This window comes from Pelmatolapia mariae, linkage group LG7, assembly GCF_036321145.2.
Source record: "Pelmatolapia mariae isolate MD_Pm_ZW linkage group LG7, Pm_UMD_F_2, whole genome shotgun sequence".
Lineage (NCBI taxonomy): Eukaryota > Metazoa > Chordata > Actinopteri > Cichliformes > Cichlidae > Pelmatolapia > Pelmatolapia mariae.
Window position 1 is genome coordinate 16148353 of NC_086233.1, and position 18626 is coordinate 16166978.

Sequence of the window (18626 nt, forward strand, 5' to 3'; positions counted from 1 at the left end):
CATGGCACTTAGTTGTTTAGGAAAGGGGGAAGTTTTAGGAGTGACGGCGGTGTTTTGAGATGTGAGAGATTTGCAACGTTTAGCGCAAATCTTGTGTAGTTAGTGTGTAGTGTAGTCAATAGTTTTGTTGTGTGTGTCAGAGCAATGAGGCGACTGCTGAGTGTTACAGCTCTTACAGGAGTGATACATCTGCTGTTGTCAGGCCTGCAGGTATCAGGCTGTTGTTCTCCTTTATCTCATAGTGGACAGAAATTATTTTTTGGAGTGGCACAAATAATTTGTGTGGCATCTTATTGAATGCAGAACAGCTGATTGTTCTGTAAATAGTTTGAAATGGTTATAAAAAAGGGGTAAAAGGTAAATGGCTGCAAATAACTTTGTTGTTTGCAAAACTTGTGCATAGGATTTTAAAACTGACAATTTATATTTTCATTTAAAGTTATGAAATATGATTCAATAAAGATGTTTGTGGTTGTTACAGCAAAAAATATAACTTTTTCTACTCGGATTTTATGTTTTTTGTCTGATTTTAGATCAGTTGTGTTAATACAGTATGTCAAAATGAAAACATAACTGTAAATTCAGACACGCGAGGTTGTGCTGAAAAGAATGATACCAAAGAAGACAAAGTAAATAGTTTTTAAATGGTATATGGCCTGTATTTGTATTAGAGATGGACCGATCTGATATTACGTATCGGTATCGGTCCGATACTGACCTAAATTACTGGATCGGATATCGGCGAGAAATAAAAAATGTAATCCGATCCATTAAATATCAAAAAAGCACCTCACAAAACTTGCAACACGGTGTAACTCGGCTTATAACCGTAGCACGTCGGAGCAGTATGCATCAAGTGATAGAGCGGCTGTGTGTATTTGTAGCCTCGCTACCAAACCAGCATTTCATCTCCGAGGAAGTTATCCCAGAGAGAAGTAAAGCAAGTGTGTAAGTTCATCTCTGAATGTTTGTAAAGCGTTCCCATGTTAAGCTTAACAACCGATATATGGAGCAACTGCCTCTCCCTCTCCTGCTGCTACTTCAATCGTGAAACTGCTTAATGATCAGCTGATCGGCTTTTCTGTCGAGTCCGTCTCTCTTCTTTGTTTTTGGCCCACTTTGCACCAGAAAGAGGAAACCAGCAGCTGAACAACAGCAGCACGTTTAAGCTTGATAAGCTGTTGTTAGAATTTATTTAATATTACTTTCTACACCAGGATCCTTTTCTACGTAGCTGACGGCTGGTAACTGTGCAGGGGCGGATCTAGCAAAGTTTAGCCAGGGGGGCCGATAGGGCATTAACAGGGAAAAGGGGGCACAAAGACATACTTTTCTTTCTTATTCTCATTTAAAATATCTAGCTTTTAATAATAATATTCTGAATAATTATCTGAATCTTACACCCAAATTTTAATCTGATGTAAAATGTATAGAAGTCCATTACTGTATATACTAACTGTTAAGTCTAATATAAGATAAGATAAGATAAGATAAGATGACCTTTATTAGTCCCACACGTGGGAAATTTGTTTTGTCACAGCAGGAAGTGGACAGTGCAAAAGTTATGAAGGACAATTAGAATAAAATAAAATAAGAATAAATACAGTACACAACTGTACAGAATAGAATAAAAATAGAATACTATATACAGTAGAATAAAATAGAATAAAATATACAATAGGATAAAAATAGAATACAAATGCTATATACAACAGAGTGAAAAATACAACGGTGCCAGAAAGATTATTGCACATTTGTGTTATTGCACATTTGTGGATGTGTGTGTATGATCAGTTAAAGTCTTTGTTGTGGAGTCTGACAGCAGTGGGGAGGAAAGACCTGCGAAATCTCTCCGTCCCACACCGTGGGTGCCGCAGTCTCCCACTGAAGGAGCTGCTCAGTGCTGTCACAGTCTCATGCATGGGGTGGGAGATGTTGTCCAGCAGGGATGACAGCTTAGCCACCATTCTCCTGTCACTCACAACCTCCACTGGGTCCAGAGGGCATCCTAGAACAGAGCTGGCCCTTCGGATCAGCCTGTTCAGTCTCTTCCTGTCCCCAGCAGAGATGCTGCCACCCCAGCAGACCACACCATAAAAGATGGCTGAGGCCACCACAGAGTCATAGAAGGTGTTCAGGAGTGGGCCCTCCACTCCAAACGACCTGAGTCTCCGCAGCAGGTACAGCCTGCTCTGCCCTTTCCTGTAGAGGGCGTCTGAGTTATGAGTCCAGTCCAGTTTGTTGTTCAGATGAACACCAAGGTACCTGTAGCTGTCCACAGTCTCAATGTCCATACCTTGGATGTTCAGTGGTTGCAGTGGAGGATGTTTGTGCCTGTGGAAGTCTACCACCAGCTCCTTGGTTTTACTGGCATTGATCTGGAGGTAGTTCAGCTGGCACCAGTCCACAAAGTCCTGAGTCAGTCCTCTGTACTCCTTGTCGTCCCCATCAGTGACGAGGCCGACTATAGCAGAGTCATCAGAGAACTTCTGCAGGAAGCACTGGGTGGAGTTGTGGGAGAAGTCTGCAGTGTAGATGGTGAAGAGGAACGGAGCCAGAACCGTTCCCTGTGGGGCCCCCGTACTGCAGACGACCCTGTCCGACACACAGCCCTGAGTCCTCACATACTGTGGTCGGTCGGTGAGGTAGTCCAAAATCCAGGTAGTGAGGTGATGGTCCACTCCAGAGTTCTCCAGCTTGTCCTTCAGAACCGAGGGAAGAATAGTGTTGAAGGCACTGGAGAAATCAAAGAACATGATTCTCACAGTACTCCCAGCGGTCTCCAGGTGAGCGAGGGAGCGATGTAGGAGGTGAATGACGGCATCATCCGCTCCAATGCCAGGCTGGTAGGCAAACTGAAGTGGGTCCAGTGATGAGCTCACAAGGCGCCGAAGCTGAGCCAGGACCAGCCGCTCCAGGGTCTTCATCAGGTGGGATGTCAGAGCCACCGGCCTGTAGCTGTTGAGGTCCTTGGGGCGTGAAGTCTTTGGCACTGGTACAACACAGGAGGTTTTCCAGAGCTGTGGGACTCTTCCCAGCCTCAGGCTCAGGTTGAAGAGGTGCTCCATCACACCACACAGTTGGTCCGCGCAGGACCTGACGACCCTCGAGCTGATGCCATCTGGACCCGCTGCCTTCTTGCCATTAATCCTCCTCAGTTCCCTCCTAACCTGGGTGGTTGAGAGAGACAGTCTGGAGCCTTGTGTTGATTGTGTATTGGATGCTGTTGTTGGGGGTGGGGAGGAGTGAGCAGGGTGAATAGAGGAGGTGTGAAGTGTCTGAGGTGTCAGAGGTGGAACAGCAGCAGTGGGGGTGGTTGAGTCTGCAGCCGATGTTGGAGACTGCCTCATGGCTGAATCAAATCTGTTGAAGAAATGATTCAGTTCATTTGCCCACCTCACATCCCTCCCAGGCAGAGAGTTCTGATGTTTGTGGCCCGAGATGGTTCTGAGGCCTCTCCAGACTTCACCAACGTTATTTTGCTTAAGCTGGTTCTCCATCTTCTGCCTGTAGCTATCCTTCCCATTCCTTATCAGTCCCCTCAACTCTCTCTGCACCCTTTTCAACTCCTCTTTGTCTTTGGATTTGAAGGCCCTCCTCTTCTGCTTGAGGACAGCTTTAATTTCCGGGGTAATCCAAGGTTTGTTGTTGGAGAAACACCGTACGGTCCTGGTAGGTACGGTGTTATCCACACAGAAATTAATATAGTCCGTAATGCATGTAGTAAGGCTGTCGATGTCCTCTCCGTGGTCGTCACAGATCACCTCCCACACAGTCGACTCAAAACAATCCTTAAGAGCCTCCTCGCTCTCCTGCGACCATCTCTGTACTGTGCGGGTGGCTGGTGGCTCCCTGCGCACTAAGGGCTCATACACAAGGACAAGGTGCACCAGGTTGTGATCAGATCTGCCCAGGGGAGGGAGAGGTGATGAACTGTATGCCTCTTCAGCATTGGCATACAGTAAGTCCAGTGTTTTATTGTCTCTGGTTGGGCAGGTCACATACTGGGTGAAGGTGGGCAGTGTGGAGTCCAGTGAGGCATGATTAAAGTCCCCTGATATTATGAGGAGGGCTCTCGGAGATTGTGTTTGCAGTCTGCTGACCACTGAGTGGAGAGTGTCACAGGCTGCATCCGCGTTGGCCGAGGGGGGGACATACGCTGTTATCGCGATAACATGCGAGAATTCCCGGGGCAGGTAGTACGGACGCATGCTAACGGCTAACAGCTCAATGTCTCTGCTGCAGAGTTGTTCTTTTACAGTGATGTGCCCAGGGTTACACCATCTGTCATTCACAAACACTGCCAGTCCCCCTCCTTTCCTCTTACCGCTGTCTAGTAAGCCTAGTATACCCTAGTAAGCTAGTACTTTTTCCTTTGGGAAGGTATCATCTGTGCAGTCTGTAATTCTGTTGAAGAAAGATGTTGAATCTATTTAATTATTCTTGAAAAATAATTTATTTCTGTGCATTTTTTTTCACCCTGCATCAAATCAAAGTTGATTACATTGATTAAGCATCATGAGGTGGAGGGTGGGGGGTGGTTCCCTATTTTCTTTTGCTGGGAGTTTGCAACCCTATTAGTTAGGTTGCTTAACATTTCTGCTAAGTACTCTTTAAAATACCAGAATAGGAAGGATGGAGTAGGTTTAAGTAATTTTTTACATACAGGTATAACAGAATAGCTTTAGTGTTGTTGTTTATTTAAACTTGAGTATGAACTTATACAAAATGCAGCAAGATATTAAAAAAAAACAGTTTTATTGATTAAAAAACACACTGTATCGGATTCATATCGGTATCGGCAGATATCCAAATTTATGATATCGGTATCGGACATAAAAAAGTGGTATCGTGCCATCTCTAATTTGTATAGCGCTTTACTTAGTCCCTAAGGACCCCAAAGTGCTTTACACTACATTCAGTCATTCACACATTCACACACTGATGATGGCAAGCTACATTGTAGCCACAGCTGCCCTGGGGCGCACTTAGAGGTGAAATGTAGAGGGAAAATCAAAAGTAGTCAAAAATGGACAATTATAACCTGGACCCCAGAGGGTTAAACATTTTTTTTTAAAGTAACGCAATAGTTACTTTACAAGTAATTAATTACTTTTAGAATCTAGTAACTCAGTTACTAACTCAGTTACTTTTTGAAGAAGTAACTAGTAACTATAATAAATTACTTTTTCAAAGTAACTTGCCCAACACTGCTTATTACCCACCAGTCTACTGTTGTGTACAGCGCTGTTGGCTGCTGGTTTTTTAAATGACTTCGGACAAGAAAGCCTAATTTCTGCTGTTCAATACCAAAGAAATGTAAACTTTTTAAAATTATGACAAATCTATGGAGCCCCGCAAGGGAGCCCCGCAAGGGACTCCATAGATTGCGTGGTACCCGATCGGTACCACGCATGCGCAAATCTTACGTCACTTCCTCTCTTTGCCACCATTGCATCAGTTAGAGAAAGGAACTTTTAATGCTTCACCATACCAAGACATTTGGACAACTTCATGCTCCCAACTTTGTTGGAGCAGTTTGGGGATGGCCCCTTCTTGTTCCAGCATGACTGCGCACCAGTGCACAAAGCAAGGTTATAGCTGGAAAGGGGTGGACTGATATTATATTAAACCCTGTGGATTAAGAATCATATTCATATGCGTGTAACGACAGACAAGTGAATACTTTTGACAATATAGTGTAGGTGTTATATGCCAGTGGCATTTGGCTTGGGCTGAGCTACTAAGCTTATTTGTTTTGCATCACTCTTATGCAACATCATTGTTTTTTAACCTCAAACAACCCTCTGAATATGCTCTTCACAAATAGTAGCAAACCAAAGTCAGAAGTAGATCAGATTGGAGTGGATCCTCAACTCTAGCTAGTTGCAACAAAAATATCAACGCTAGCGATATTAGAGACAAATATTTCACTTGCAAGTTAGTACCAAACCAAACATTGTAAGGAACAGTGCATACTTAATTCATACGTCAGGGTGTAGAAATGTAAGTCTAAATGCTTATGGAGCTCAGCATCTAAGGATGTGCAACCAGGTAACACCAGATCATGCTACTGCTAAATTCCTCTTATGCCATGTGGTCAAACAAATTCAGTAAATATAGCTTCAATCTGTTTTTGATATTTGCAGATTAAGTCAAAGTGAAATAGTCTGTTTTAAAGTCAATTTAAAGTAAACATTTAATGATAAAAATTAAAGCTGTCAGATGTAGAAATTAAAGTCAATTACTTTTTTGTTGTTGTTGTTTAACCAGGAAGTGAAACACTTGAAAATGAGACTGTCCTTGGTCAAGTCAGGCAAACCAAATGACTGGTAAGATAGTTTAAGGTTTTAGTTGAACACCATCTCTGGGGCTGCGGCATAAGCTGGCATCACTCAGTCATTGCTCATGTTACTCTACCTATTTCATGGTATAGAGATCCCTGCTTCGTCATTACTGATTTCCTGGAGCTCGGCATTTGTATCTTCATGAGGTTGTCACAGCACTGTTTCCAATGGCCTGCAAAAATAATAATACAAGTATTCTAATTATGAAGCAGATGAATAGAAAAAAAATTCAATCCAAAATTGACATCAGCAATTATCTTGTCAAATTGTTTTGAAATTAGCTGGCAAGCATGTTTGTTATTGCCCTGAGTGGGTGTTTAAAAGCATATCAGTAGTATAATTGTTTGCATTGGCTAAAAAGCAATATTTCAGTATTGACCAATATTAAACCAGATTTACACTGTACAGTAATTTCAGTATTCCTGAGCAATGAAAGACATTCCCATCTGATGACACGGTCTTGATTTACCTGCTGGACAAGAGGCAGCACAGACTGAAACCACTAAAAAAAACAAAAACTCTCAAAACTGCAAGGCATCATGAATCAAGCTTATCTAGACAAAGAGACTTTTTTTTTCATGACGGTGTTGTACCGAGACTTGGCTTGTGTGCACACTGTCTGTATGCAATTAGAATTAAATACGCTTATTTTCCCTATTTAACATGTTATTCATTATGTTCATGATTGTTTAACATAACATAAGAGATCTAATATGTAATTTAATCACAATTACATATTAGATGTGCTCTGTTGTTGCATCTTTTTTGCACGTTGCAGCCTACATGACGGTTCTCTGAATACTTTCTTTCAGAACTCAATCAAATTTATAAATAAATCCACACTGACAGATCACTGACAAACAAGAACTCCCTTGTTCACATCAACAAGTGACCAAATGTCACATTCTCCTACTCACAATATCATTGCAGCAACATGTTCTGCAGTTGCCTTATTAAAAGAAGATTACAATGAAGATTAACAGTAATAGCCCTGAGGTATGCAGAATCTATTTTTATTTAGAGACACACCTTTTTTAATGATCATGATTTCTACATGCATGACCTTTCCAAAGAAAGACAGACAGGACTCTCCCTGTGTATGTGGGATTAGTCAAATAAATGTGCTGATGACCCTCCCTGCTTGGTTAATCTGTGAACAAGGCCACATGGACACCTCTAGAAAGAACCCGGGTGACTCCAGGCCTCGTCATTTAATCCAATTAATCCCTAGACACATCTCATGGAAAATCACCTGATCGCGTGTGGAGTTCAATGTGACACCTCTGTTTTGGCTTCTAATTATATATGCAGAACAATTTAGTTGTCTTTTAACCTCCTAGGACCTGGCGTCCACATATGTGGACATCACATTTTGGGTTATTTAGACCAAAATACTCACTTTTGCTCTATAAGGGCCTGATATCCACTTACGAGGACATTATACTGCTACTGTTCTATCGAAATATTAAACGAATATCCTCATATGTGGCTCTCATTTTTCTTAGAAACAAAAATTAGGTAAAAAAAAAAAAAAAGAAAAGAAAAATCTGGTAATTCTTTGTTTTTACATTCATCAGGTCCCAATCAGCCCAAATATCAAAGAGAAATTAAAAATGCATGCCGTGGAAGAGTTCAGGTCTTAGGAGGTTGAGGTTAAGTTTAAGTATAGGTTATTGAGTGTACACTGATGGCAGTCTAAAATGAAACAATACAACAAAGTATGTGAACTGTTGACTACTTCCTCTGTCTACTGGTGTGTGAAGAGTCACATACCAAACTGTGTCTATAAACTCGGCTAACGCACTCACTTTGCACGTGAACAAAATCCTTTCAGTTTGACACCAGGAAGAGAGACAAGATAAATAGGAGGGTTATGTCAAGAAGGGCATTTGGTGTAAAATCTATCCCGATTCACTGTGGGGACCCGTTGGGAAATACCAGCGTAATGCGTTAAACATCTCACGCTGTAAAATATTACAAATACACGTCAGCTGGTCTGTTGACTTTCTATAATGTCACCTGCAGCATTGTGGATACAGGTGGAACGATATAATTGATGCAGTAGATAACCCTTACATTCGTCCCCGTGTATAGATAAATATGTTATTGCATTTTTTCCATTTTCTCCAGATAAGAAACAAACTGAAACACCTTATCAGATTTCAGTTCAACATAAGAGAGATTTTTTCTCCGTAACACAAAGTACAAAAAATGTCACGCAAATTTATCTGATTCTATGAAGAGCATTAATAAATGCAGGTAGGCAGCAGGTATCAGCATGTTATATAGAATAATGCTATATACAGTCAGGTCCATAAATATTGGGACACTGACACAATTCTAACATTTTTGGCTCTATACACCACCACAATGGATTTCAAATGAAACAAACAAGATGTGCTTTAACTGCAGACTGCCAGCTTTTATTTGAGGGTATTTACATCCAATTCAGGTGAAAGGTGTAGGAATTACAACAGTTTGCAAATGTGCCTCCCACTTGTTAAGGGACCAAAAGTAATGGGACAGAATATGAACCATAAATCAAACTTTCACTTTTTAATACTTGGTTGCAAATCCTTTGCAGTCAATTACAGCCTGAAGTCTGAAACACATAGGCATCACCAGACACTGGGTTTCATCCCTGGTGATGCTCTGCCAGGCCTCTACTGCAACCGTCTTCAGTTCCTTGTTCTTGAGGCATTTTCCCTTCAGTTTTGTCTTCAGCAAGTGAAATGGATGCTCAATCAGATTCAGGTCAGGTGATTGACTTGGCCATTGCGAAACAGTCCACTTCTTTCCCTTCAAAAACTTTGGTTGCTTTTGCAGTATGCTTTGAGTCATTGTCCATCTGCACTGTGAAGCGCCGTCCAATGAGTTCTGAAGCATTTGGCTGAATATGAGCAGATAATATTGCCCGAAACACTTCAGAATTCATCGTGCTGCTTTTGTCAGCAGTCACATCATCGATAAATACAAGAGAACCAGTTCCACTGGCAGCCATACATGCCTACGCCATGACACTTCCACCACCATGCTTCACTGATGAGGTGGTATGCTTAGGATCATGAGCAGTTCCTTTTGTTCTCCATACTCTTGTCTTCCCATCAATGTTCCCTCTAATTTTTCATGTGTCTGAGCGAACACACAAACTCCCTGAGCACTGTGGACCACTGTGAGCAACATTAGACGTGTGCACTGTGGTCACGCCAGCATCGAATCCATCCAAGTTACATGGTTTATTAAAATAGTCAAATTACAGCATTTACATTTATGTTAGACTACTTTTAATTAACTGCTTTAGCCCACTTACAATGAAAATTAAAAAAAATCTTGTTCATGACCTGTGTAGTATGTTAACACTATTGGAAGTAAAAAATATATATATATATTTATATTTTTAATAAAGCTCTGACTTGTATTATGAGTATGAGTCTGTGGTCTGGGAGAGAGTCATGTAACTCTCTGTCTGCAAAATACAGTATATAAAGACCAATGTTGGGCAATTTAATTATATAGTTACTTCTTCAAAAAAGTAACTGAGTTATGCAAACAAAGTTTTTTGCAGCTGTTCGACATGGTACATTTTTCGACCAATAGGAAAGGCTGGGGGTTTTTTGGTTTTGTTTTTGCTCACAGGCGGAGAGTGCTTTGGAGCGTTTTCCTTATAAAACGCAGTTTTTAGCGTTTCTTCCCACAGTAAATATAAACAACGATAGTATTCAGGAAGAAAACCAAACATTGCATATATTTTTATCATAACTCTGGTTTTACGTGGCCTATCAACACAATTTAAAAACTGGTATAAAGTCCACACTTTTTCCGTCAATTGTTCCATCTGTCCTGCTCACATCTCCAATGGTTGTACACGTTGTCATTAACGTGGCTTCACTCCACATCAGCCACGCCGCTTTGCTAGCTAAAACACCGGTGTCAGCACATAAGGACGCTGTCATAACCTGTCAACGACGTTGATTAGCTGCGTATATACAAATGTGAATCGCGCGATTGGCTGGACTATGGGATAAGGTGGCATCGTTCTAATCCCATACGGGAGCAGCCAGTCACTTACTGACTAACACGGCAAAACAGAATTGTTAAAGTTTTCATTTTAATTTCAATTCAGGTTAGATTTTTTTTTGTGCGCAACGCAGATTTTCTGTGCGCAGAGACCGCGCCAGCAGTGCGCAATTGCGCACGCGCGCAGCTTAGAGGGAACATTGCTGTCCATCACAAGTTGATCTTGGTCTCATCTGTCCAGGATGTTGTTCCAGAACTGCGAAGGCTTTTTTAGATGTCGTTTGGCAAACTCTAATCTGGCCTTCCTGTTTTGGGGCTCACCAATGGTTTACATCGTGTGGTGAACCTTCCGTATTCACACTGGTGGAGTCTTCTCTTGATTGTTGACTTTGACACACATACACCTACCTCCTGGAGAGTGTTCTTGATCTGGCCAACTGTTGTGAAGTGTGTTTTCTTCACCAGGGAAAAGATTCTTCGGTCATCCACCACAGTTGTTTCCGGGTCTTTTGGTGTTGCTGAGCTCACCGGTGCGTTCCTTCTTTTTGAGAATGTTCCAAACAGTTGTTTTGGCCATGCCTAATGTTTTTGCTATCTCTCTGATGGGTTTGTTTTGTTTTTTCAGCCTAACCATGGCTTGCTTCACTGATAGTGACAGCTCTTTGGATCTCATCTTGACAGTTGACAGCAACATATTCCAAATGCAAATAGCACACTTGAAATGAACTCTGGACCTTTTATCTGCTCACTGTATGAGGGAATAACACACACCTGGCCAAGGAACAGCTGAGAAGCCAATTGTCCCATTTCTGTTGGTCCCTAACAAGTGGGAGGCACATATGCAAACTGTTGTAATTCCTACACTGTTCACCTGATTTGGATGTAAATACCCTCAAATAAAAGCTGGCAGTCTGCAGTTAAGGCACATCTTGTTCGTTTCATTTGAAATCCATTGTGGTTTTGTATAGAGCCAAAAATCTTAGAATTGTGTCGATGTCCCAATATTTATGGACCTGACTGTAAACCTGATATGTAGCCTCCATCCATTCATAAGAATGGAGACTGAGTTTGATTCAATTTCACTTTGTTTGTCTAGCTCTATTGTATTAAAACACAGGTGTGACTGCAACTATGCTAATCTGTATTTTTTTTGTCAGTCATGCAAAGAAATATCTAGAGGTGGCATACTGTATGTGTTGCATATTTACAGTATGAATCTGCACCCACTGATACAGCAAACCTTGTAATGTGTTAGTTAACCACCAGCTTACTCTCAACTAACTCTTCTGTGAGCTCTCATTTCTATACAGAAGACCAGGTGCAGTTTTTTTATTTTAAAGAAATCATAGTGGTCATAAATACAGGAAGAATTTTAGAAAGGGCCAAGTCAGGGAACTGGTTTAGATCACTGGATTGAGAAGGTGCACGATACACTGTAAGGCAAATGCAGAGGCCTGGCTTTGCCTTGAAGCAGCCATTTAGTCTTTCTCCCAGCTTTCCTGTCTTCTCACCATTGTCCTATCAAAATAAAAGCTATAAAGCACCGCCCAAAAATAAGAATGAAGTTAGAATGAAGCTAATTATGAGTCGGTACTTGATTTCCACGCTGCTACTTTCTGATTTGATTTTCTTTCTGTGCTCCTGGAACCTTATCAAAAACAAGATTGTGCATCTTAGAGTAATACTTCTACGTTTTGGCACAGGCCTGCTAGGAACTAGGTATGAAAACCAACAACATTCTCAGTAATCAGGGCTCAACACGATACTGCAAGCAACTATCAACTATCTTATGTATGCAGACTAAAAACAAAAAGTGGGGAAAACAACTACCGTGGCTCCGCCCAAAGACAATAAAAGTAAATGAAATCATATCGTCACTTTTTCCGAACATCCAATTGAAACCAGACGTTTTTACAGCCGAGATACACGTGAATGCTAATAAACTGATTGTGATATGAGGTTATTTCACCTACCGGTTGCACCTTCTTTGTTTAATGAAGATATAAATGCTGTCTTTTTGTTTTTAATCTCCTTATGTTTCGAAAAAGCATCATAAAAATTCCAGAGTTGCAACAGAACAACAAATCGTGTGATCAGTTTCGGATGTCTATGGGCTTGTGAACTGTGCTGCACGTGTGCTTTTTGGTGCACGCACATCTACAAAACGTTTCATTAAAATCATCCTGCAAGTTTGATATCGTATTTTGGGGGATTATGCAAGCTTGGCAGAAGTGTGAACTTTCTTTGTTCAAAGAGTGTTCACACTTGTTGGTTTAGTTTTGTGCACACCCTGTTCTTGTATAAACGTACTCATAATTTCGTTGAAGTAAAAACTGGACAGACCAAACTTCCCTGTAACGTCTCCCTTGCAAATCCAGCCTCATTCTGTGTAAAGATAGTGTAAGAAGTTCTGCTAGTAGGTCATGCCAGGGATTTGATTGTCAGTGCTTGTAATGCTCAAAGAATTAAAAAAAAAAAACAAGCAAAAAAAACAAAGCGTTCATTCAGGCCTCACTCATGCTATAGATGTGCTGACAAAGGGCCTCCCTCCAGCGCTGTGTGTCCTCAAGCGTGTATGTGGTAAGCACGTAAGTTATGTCCTCCCCTTGACATTGTGTATTGATGTATATATTCTGGCAATTGGCAGGATCTCTGTCAACGGTAACGGTATAGACAACGGTATCCTGGGAGGAAAAACAAAAAATAAGTTTTGATTTTATTATGAAAAAGTACAACACGAGAGCTTTCCTGGAGGTATGCAAAAAGATGAGACACTGCAGGTAGCCTCAACGCTACAGCTGATCTACTGAAATACCTTTTGTATTACCTAAATGGCTTCATCACAGGCAATAAACTGCTCATCACTGCATTGCATGCTGCATTAAAAAAGCTGAATGGTCATTGTTAGCTAATAGAGAGAAATTCCGTGGTATGTTTCCATGATGCTCACCTGAAAAAGCTGCCAACAAACAGCTGCTCTGCGCACACCCACAACATGAAGTCACCATTTAACTGTATCACATGTTAACATTGAGCTGCTCAAAAACAAGGCTCCCTGAAAATCTCACACTTAAAGAGAAAATCTATACTCAAGTGTTTGCAGTTCTGATTTTCTTAAGTTGAACTTTCTCTGTCTTGTGGTGAGTCTATCCTTGCAACAGTGGTAATTCTGATACACCAACGTCTTTTTAAAAAGAGCTTGTAATCTCAGTGTTGTTCCCTGCCTAAACAGAAAAAGTTACATTTAAAAATGTGTCTGTCTGTGATTATTGTTGGCTTTAAAAGGGTAGAAATAAGAGGGGATTCAAGGAGATGCTATCTTTTTTATCTCTAGCTTTGAACATACATGACTGATTTTAATTAGAGCTATCTATATAATAAAAAAAAAACCTGTTTTGAACTGCGCAAAATATTTCAGTCTCCTCACCCTTACAACACTTTTCCTCTCCACTAAATAATTCATCAGTGCACTCTAGTGGCCTTGGTGTGTAATTATAATCAACACTGGCAAAATGCTAAATGAATCACTGTCTTTATTCATCAGACTTTGCTTGTTTAGAACCAACCTTTCTGATTGGAATCTCAAGCAAGGGATTGTCCTCAGACTCCAGGTCGTCTTGACTTTGATAACAGAGAAGGGCTTGCCTCTTGAGGACACCATAGACAGTTTCAGAATAATTACAGTCCTCTTCTGAGCTGAGCTGAGCAAGAGCAGTGAGAAAAGTCATAATGTGAACAAGAATGATAAATGACTGAAAGAATAACAATATTGAACAATTAAAAAAAAGTTCTGTCACCTTGATTTTGATTTGGCCACTTATCACTGGCTGAATCATGCACAGAGGCTGAGCAACTAAGCAACAACACATACTTCCATACAAAGGCAACCAGAATGGATTATCCTCTGGCAAAACATTAAAAAGGATTAGGAATTTTAAAAAGATTCATAATTTATGTATATTTAGATTTTAAGGAGGAGAGAGGAGATTAGAGGAGAGGAAATGACAGGACAGGAGACTCACCTGTCGCTGAAAGTGATAAATCGTGCGTTTTGAAACCTTCCCGGACATGTTCAGTTCTCAGGGTTGTGTGAGCCAACAGGTTGTACTTAGGTCCCCTTGAGAAAGAAAGAACTTTGCATAATCATTCTTGTTTTTTGTTGCTTTTTTTCCAAGCGACACCATAAAATGTTTCCTTGTAGTGTCATGCTCACAGTGTCAACAGGTCAGGTGATAATGCTGGTGGCACGCTTCCGGATCTTACATCTCCTCCACTGGAAATGGATCCGCAAACAGCTGCAGACTCGAATGCAGCACGGATCTTTTTCCCAGAGGAGCATCCCAAAGAGCCCCCCAGACGGCTCACTCTCCAGGATCCTATGGCCCCAGGGGAGAATTCATCGACCACGCAACTGCTGTACAGCTCAACACGAAGCTGAAACCCTGCGCTTACCTCGTTGCTGCTCACACAGAGAAAATGCATTTACTTTTTTTCAACAAAAGCTTGCGAATGCCTTTTTAAAGAGAATGAGAAAGCAGAAACTTAGCTTTCAAACTGAAATAAAAAACAGTTGACTCACAATATTATAGTGTCTTCAAAACAGATGTCAGTTAATGTCCTGTCTACCATCACCAGGTCAGTGTCGTGGATCTCTGTGCCGCACTGGATCAGGCAGAACACGGCACAGCGATGTAGTTCTGAAAGTAAGAACTTTAGGTAAATTAAAGTTTAAACACTTGTTATATATTGGGAATGAAGAATCTTTTGTTTGTGTGTTTAGCCAGTACATAGGGATTTAATGCACATAGTGTAAACCAAAAAATGCACCAGATGCTATCACATGCTCTTTTTTTTTTAACATTTTGACTTACCTCCTTTGTTTTTGAAGTACTCTGAGTCTTTCCACATGAGGGGGATTCGCAGGTCTAGAGAGTGCACATCATGATGTTAGAAATGTAAAAGGCTAGTTGAAGTACTTTTAGAAATCTTTTAAAACACACCTGAAAGTGCTACTTTTCCTGTACATGGCACCAGATCGTCAGATGGCCTGCAGTAAATTACGTAGTATGTCAATCAACCACTCAGAATAAGGTTAGGTTTGGGGTTGGGGTCCATTTAAACAGCTTAGCTGAACTCTAATTGCTAGCTAGAGGCATGGATTTTTGCACAAACATGATTTGTTTCTATTATATGATACAAGTGTATATTTACATCATCCTCAGTATATAGTTCAATTGTCTGACCTGCATCCCACACTTTGTAGGATTTGTACTTTCCTCATCCTCTGTAGTTGGCTGAGCAAGGCCAGAATGCGGGCATTGCAGGTTAGGAGGCTCTTGGAGGCCTCCAGGGCCTGCTCTCTTTGGGAACATGCTGCCAGTAGCTTGCAAGCTCCTTCACGCATGCGTACCTCCCTCTCAATGTGCTGAAGCACTGCAGTATCCTGCCACAGATTTGTGTAAAAGAAAAGACAATGATATCAGAATTCAAAGGGCCAAATCATTGCATTTTTATTTACACTATCTACATCTTACATCATTTGAGAACTACAATCTTATGTACATTGTCGAAGCTTTTGTGCTATTGTCAGCCCAGTAACTTTAATGTCGCTGGCTTTAATTACCAGCTGTTACATAAGAGCTCAGAAGATGTTGGAGCATCACTTTAATCCTTGGATATAGTTCAGGCATCAGATACCAAAGGATAAACTGAGTGTGCCAAGGTTCTTGTTAAAGGTTTGTGTTAACAAGGATGTTTTTGAGAAGTATAAATATAGTAGTGTGTTTCAAGCACAAAGTCCATGTGCAGCGGATTGAATTCCTTCAAGGAATTCTTTATGCACAATCCACTTAGAAGCATATTTCCTAATGAGCTTTTCTCTGTTTGAGAGTACTGGTTGTTTATTACTCGACAATGTGGGCATTACAATATAAAGATCTAAAGTGTGCGTGAGTAGACACACATCAGGTAGCATGACTATCAACAGTAAATTTCCAATCATTATGTACTTATTGCTGTTAACTATCAGACCTGTTTGACAAAGAACTCTTATTCACACTCCTCTGAAGTGATTAACAAGTCATCATTTGAGGTGAAGTACAGCTTTAGTGATCAGAGGACTGTTGCATAATTCGGTCATGTTTTCTGAGCCTAAGCCTTGTTGGTATGTGTAATTCACTATGAACAGAGCTCAAATAATTAAACAAACTCTAGTTTTACAGTTGTTTTTCTCCCAAATCTAGAAATATGTTTTAGTAAATTAATTTTTCTTTCACATATAGTACTGTGCAAATGTGTGCATGGAAAATGGGAAATAGGTTAAGCAATTAATTGAAACTTGCAAACATTAATTGAAAGATATTATAAAGGCAAAATCATAGTTTGTGTAATTCTATTGGGCTTGAAAGCCAATATTCGGTATGACCACTTTTATCCTTGATCACAGCCTCAGTTCTCTTAGACAAGCGTTCTTGTAATGTCTTTAAGTAGTCTTCAGGAATAGCTCTCCAGGCTTCTTGAAGAACAATCAAAGCTTTTCTTTGGATGTGGGCTGCCTTTTGTTCTGTTCTGTATCAAGATGATCCCACACTGCTTCAAGGATCTTGAAGTCTGGGTTCAGGGGAGGCCAATCCATGACTGACAGCATATCATTATTTGTTTTTGTCCAGTTATGCTTTCACTGCATTAGTAATGTGTTTGCAATCCGACATGCTGATAAATGAGGCAATTTTATGGATGGCTGCAGAAACTCACTGTTGTACATCTGTCCTGACTTCATCCATAAGTATTTGAACTAAAAATGTTAATAAAAATGTCAATGTCACAGGCCAGTTTTTGCATTGTTTGGCATAGCTACGGCTTTTTTTCCTGTATTCTCTTCCTTAAGAATTGCTGATTCTTATTCTTTATTTCTGATGAAGCTTCAGTGAACAGTAGATGGCTCATCTGAAGGGCCAGATGCATGTCTCAGGTCCTGTGTCAAGTCTTTGCTTTATTTGGCGCGATCGTGGCTCAAGAGTTGGGAGTTCGCCTTGTAATTGGAAGGTTGCCGGTTCGAGCCCTGGCTTAGACAGTCTTGGTCATTGTGTCCTTGGGCAAGACACTTCACCGTTGCCTACTGGTGGTGGTCAGAGGGCCCGGTGGCGCCAGTGTTTGGCAGCCTCGCCTCTGTCAGTGTGCCCCAGGGCAGCTGTGACTGCAATGTAGCTTGTCATCACCAGTGTCTGAATGGGTGGATGACTGAACGTGTAAAGCGCTATACAAATACAGGCCATTTACCATTTTATTCCCCCTTTCTTAATGAATGCTGTTTTCTGCTGTAGATAGTTTTTAGGCCTGCAACATCTTCTTTTATGCTCAGCTGGTCCAGTTTCCTCAATTTTTTTGAGGTCACACTGCACACCATGCTAGCTAAATAGTTTTGGCATTCTGATGTGTTTTTGCAACAAGGTGCTAAAAATACCATTTAAAATTGTTTTGGTTTTTTCTTTGATAAGCTGTCTGTTATGCATGGACATCATCCCTTGTTCATGCTTAGATGAATCATAGATAAGTTAAGTTACTTAACTAACAGCACTTTTCTGAAAAAGGTCGGGTACAAGGACTGGACAAATGGAGTTAAAAAAAAAAAAAAAGGCAGCCAATGTTCTCCAACAGCCTGGAGAACTATTGCTCAAGACCACTTTAAAAAAATGTAAACAAAGTATGGCTCATAGAAAGAAAAATATTTAAATAAAAAAAGACTTCTGCTCATTACTGAATAGATTTCTACTGTCCTCAAGGAAGTGATGGAGATGAAGATATTTACAGATCTATGAAGTTAACAATTAAGGTTACATTTTACACCTAGATTTTTAGATATCATCAAAAGTAATGTAATCACTATTTACATGAATCTAAAAGTCAGTCAATATTAAAATAATATGCTTTTACTAACCTGCGCATTATTATTCATCTTCCTTGTGTGCAGGACGTAAGAGGACTGTTCCACCCACCGCTGAGTCAGGAAGTACACTGAGCGAACTGGATAATCTCACAGCTGAGTGAAACAGCGTTAAGAGTGGACCTGCAGACAGAGCAGTCAGTTGCTCAACAGAGAGATCAAAACAGTCTTAAGCCTGCCTACAAGAGGTTGCAGCATGAGGGATTAGTCTCAAACGTTTTAGTCTTTTAGCCATCAGCTCCAGCATAAGTACCACGAACACCTAAATATAGAGCAATTCAAACACGGGCAAATCATAAAATGTAAGATAACTATTTTTG

General features: G+C 40.6%; 1 protein-coding gene across 3 annotated transcripts in view; it reads right to left on the reverse strand.

Moving 5' to 3' along the window:
- Nucleotides 1–18442, reverse strand: part of LOC134630645 (rhotekin-like) — a 33674-nt gene extending 15232 nt beyond the window's left edge. Inside the window, exons 1-12 of one of the 3 annotated variants that reach the window (XM_063478116.1) lie at nucleotides 18301–18442; nucleotides 15608–15807; nucleotides 15365–15411; nucleotides 15236–15289; nucleotides 14944–15061; nucleotides 14578–14823; nucleotides 14387–14481; nucleotides 14162–14268; nucleotides 13931–14065; nucleotides 12880–13048; nucleotides 6421–6519; nucleotides 4246–4407 (exon numbers count right to left, since the gene is read on the reverse strand). In XM_063478116.1, coding sequence (XP_063334186.1) covers nucleotides 4361–4407; nucleotides 6421–6519; nucleotides 12880–13048; nucleotides 13931–14065; nucleotides 14162–14268; nucleotides 14387–14481; nucleotides 14578–14823; nucleotides 14944–15061; nucleotides 15236–15289; nucleotides 15365–15411; nucleotides 15608–15807; nucleotides 18301–18318 — 1335 coding nt within the window. In that variant the 5' untranslated portion in view covers nucleotides 18319–18442 and the 3' untranslated portion in view covers nucleotides 4246–4360. Of the gene's footprint in view, nucleotides 1–4245; nucleotides 4408–6420; nucleotides 6520–12879; nucleotides 13049–13930; nucleotides 14066–14161; nucleotides 14269–14386; nucleotides 14482–14577; nucleotides 14824–14943; nucleotides 15062–15235; nucleotides 15290–15364; nucleotides 15412–15607; nucleotides 15808–18300 lie in introns of those variants that run through there. The other 2 variants (XM_063478117.1, XM_063478115.1) reach the window with 2 other exon arrangements.
- Nucleotides 18443–18626: the final 184 nt, after the last annotated feature.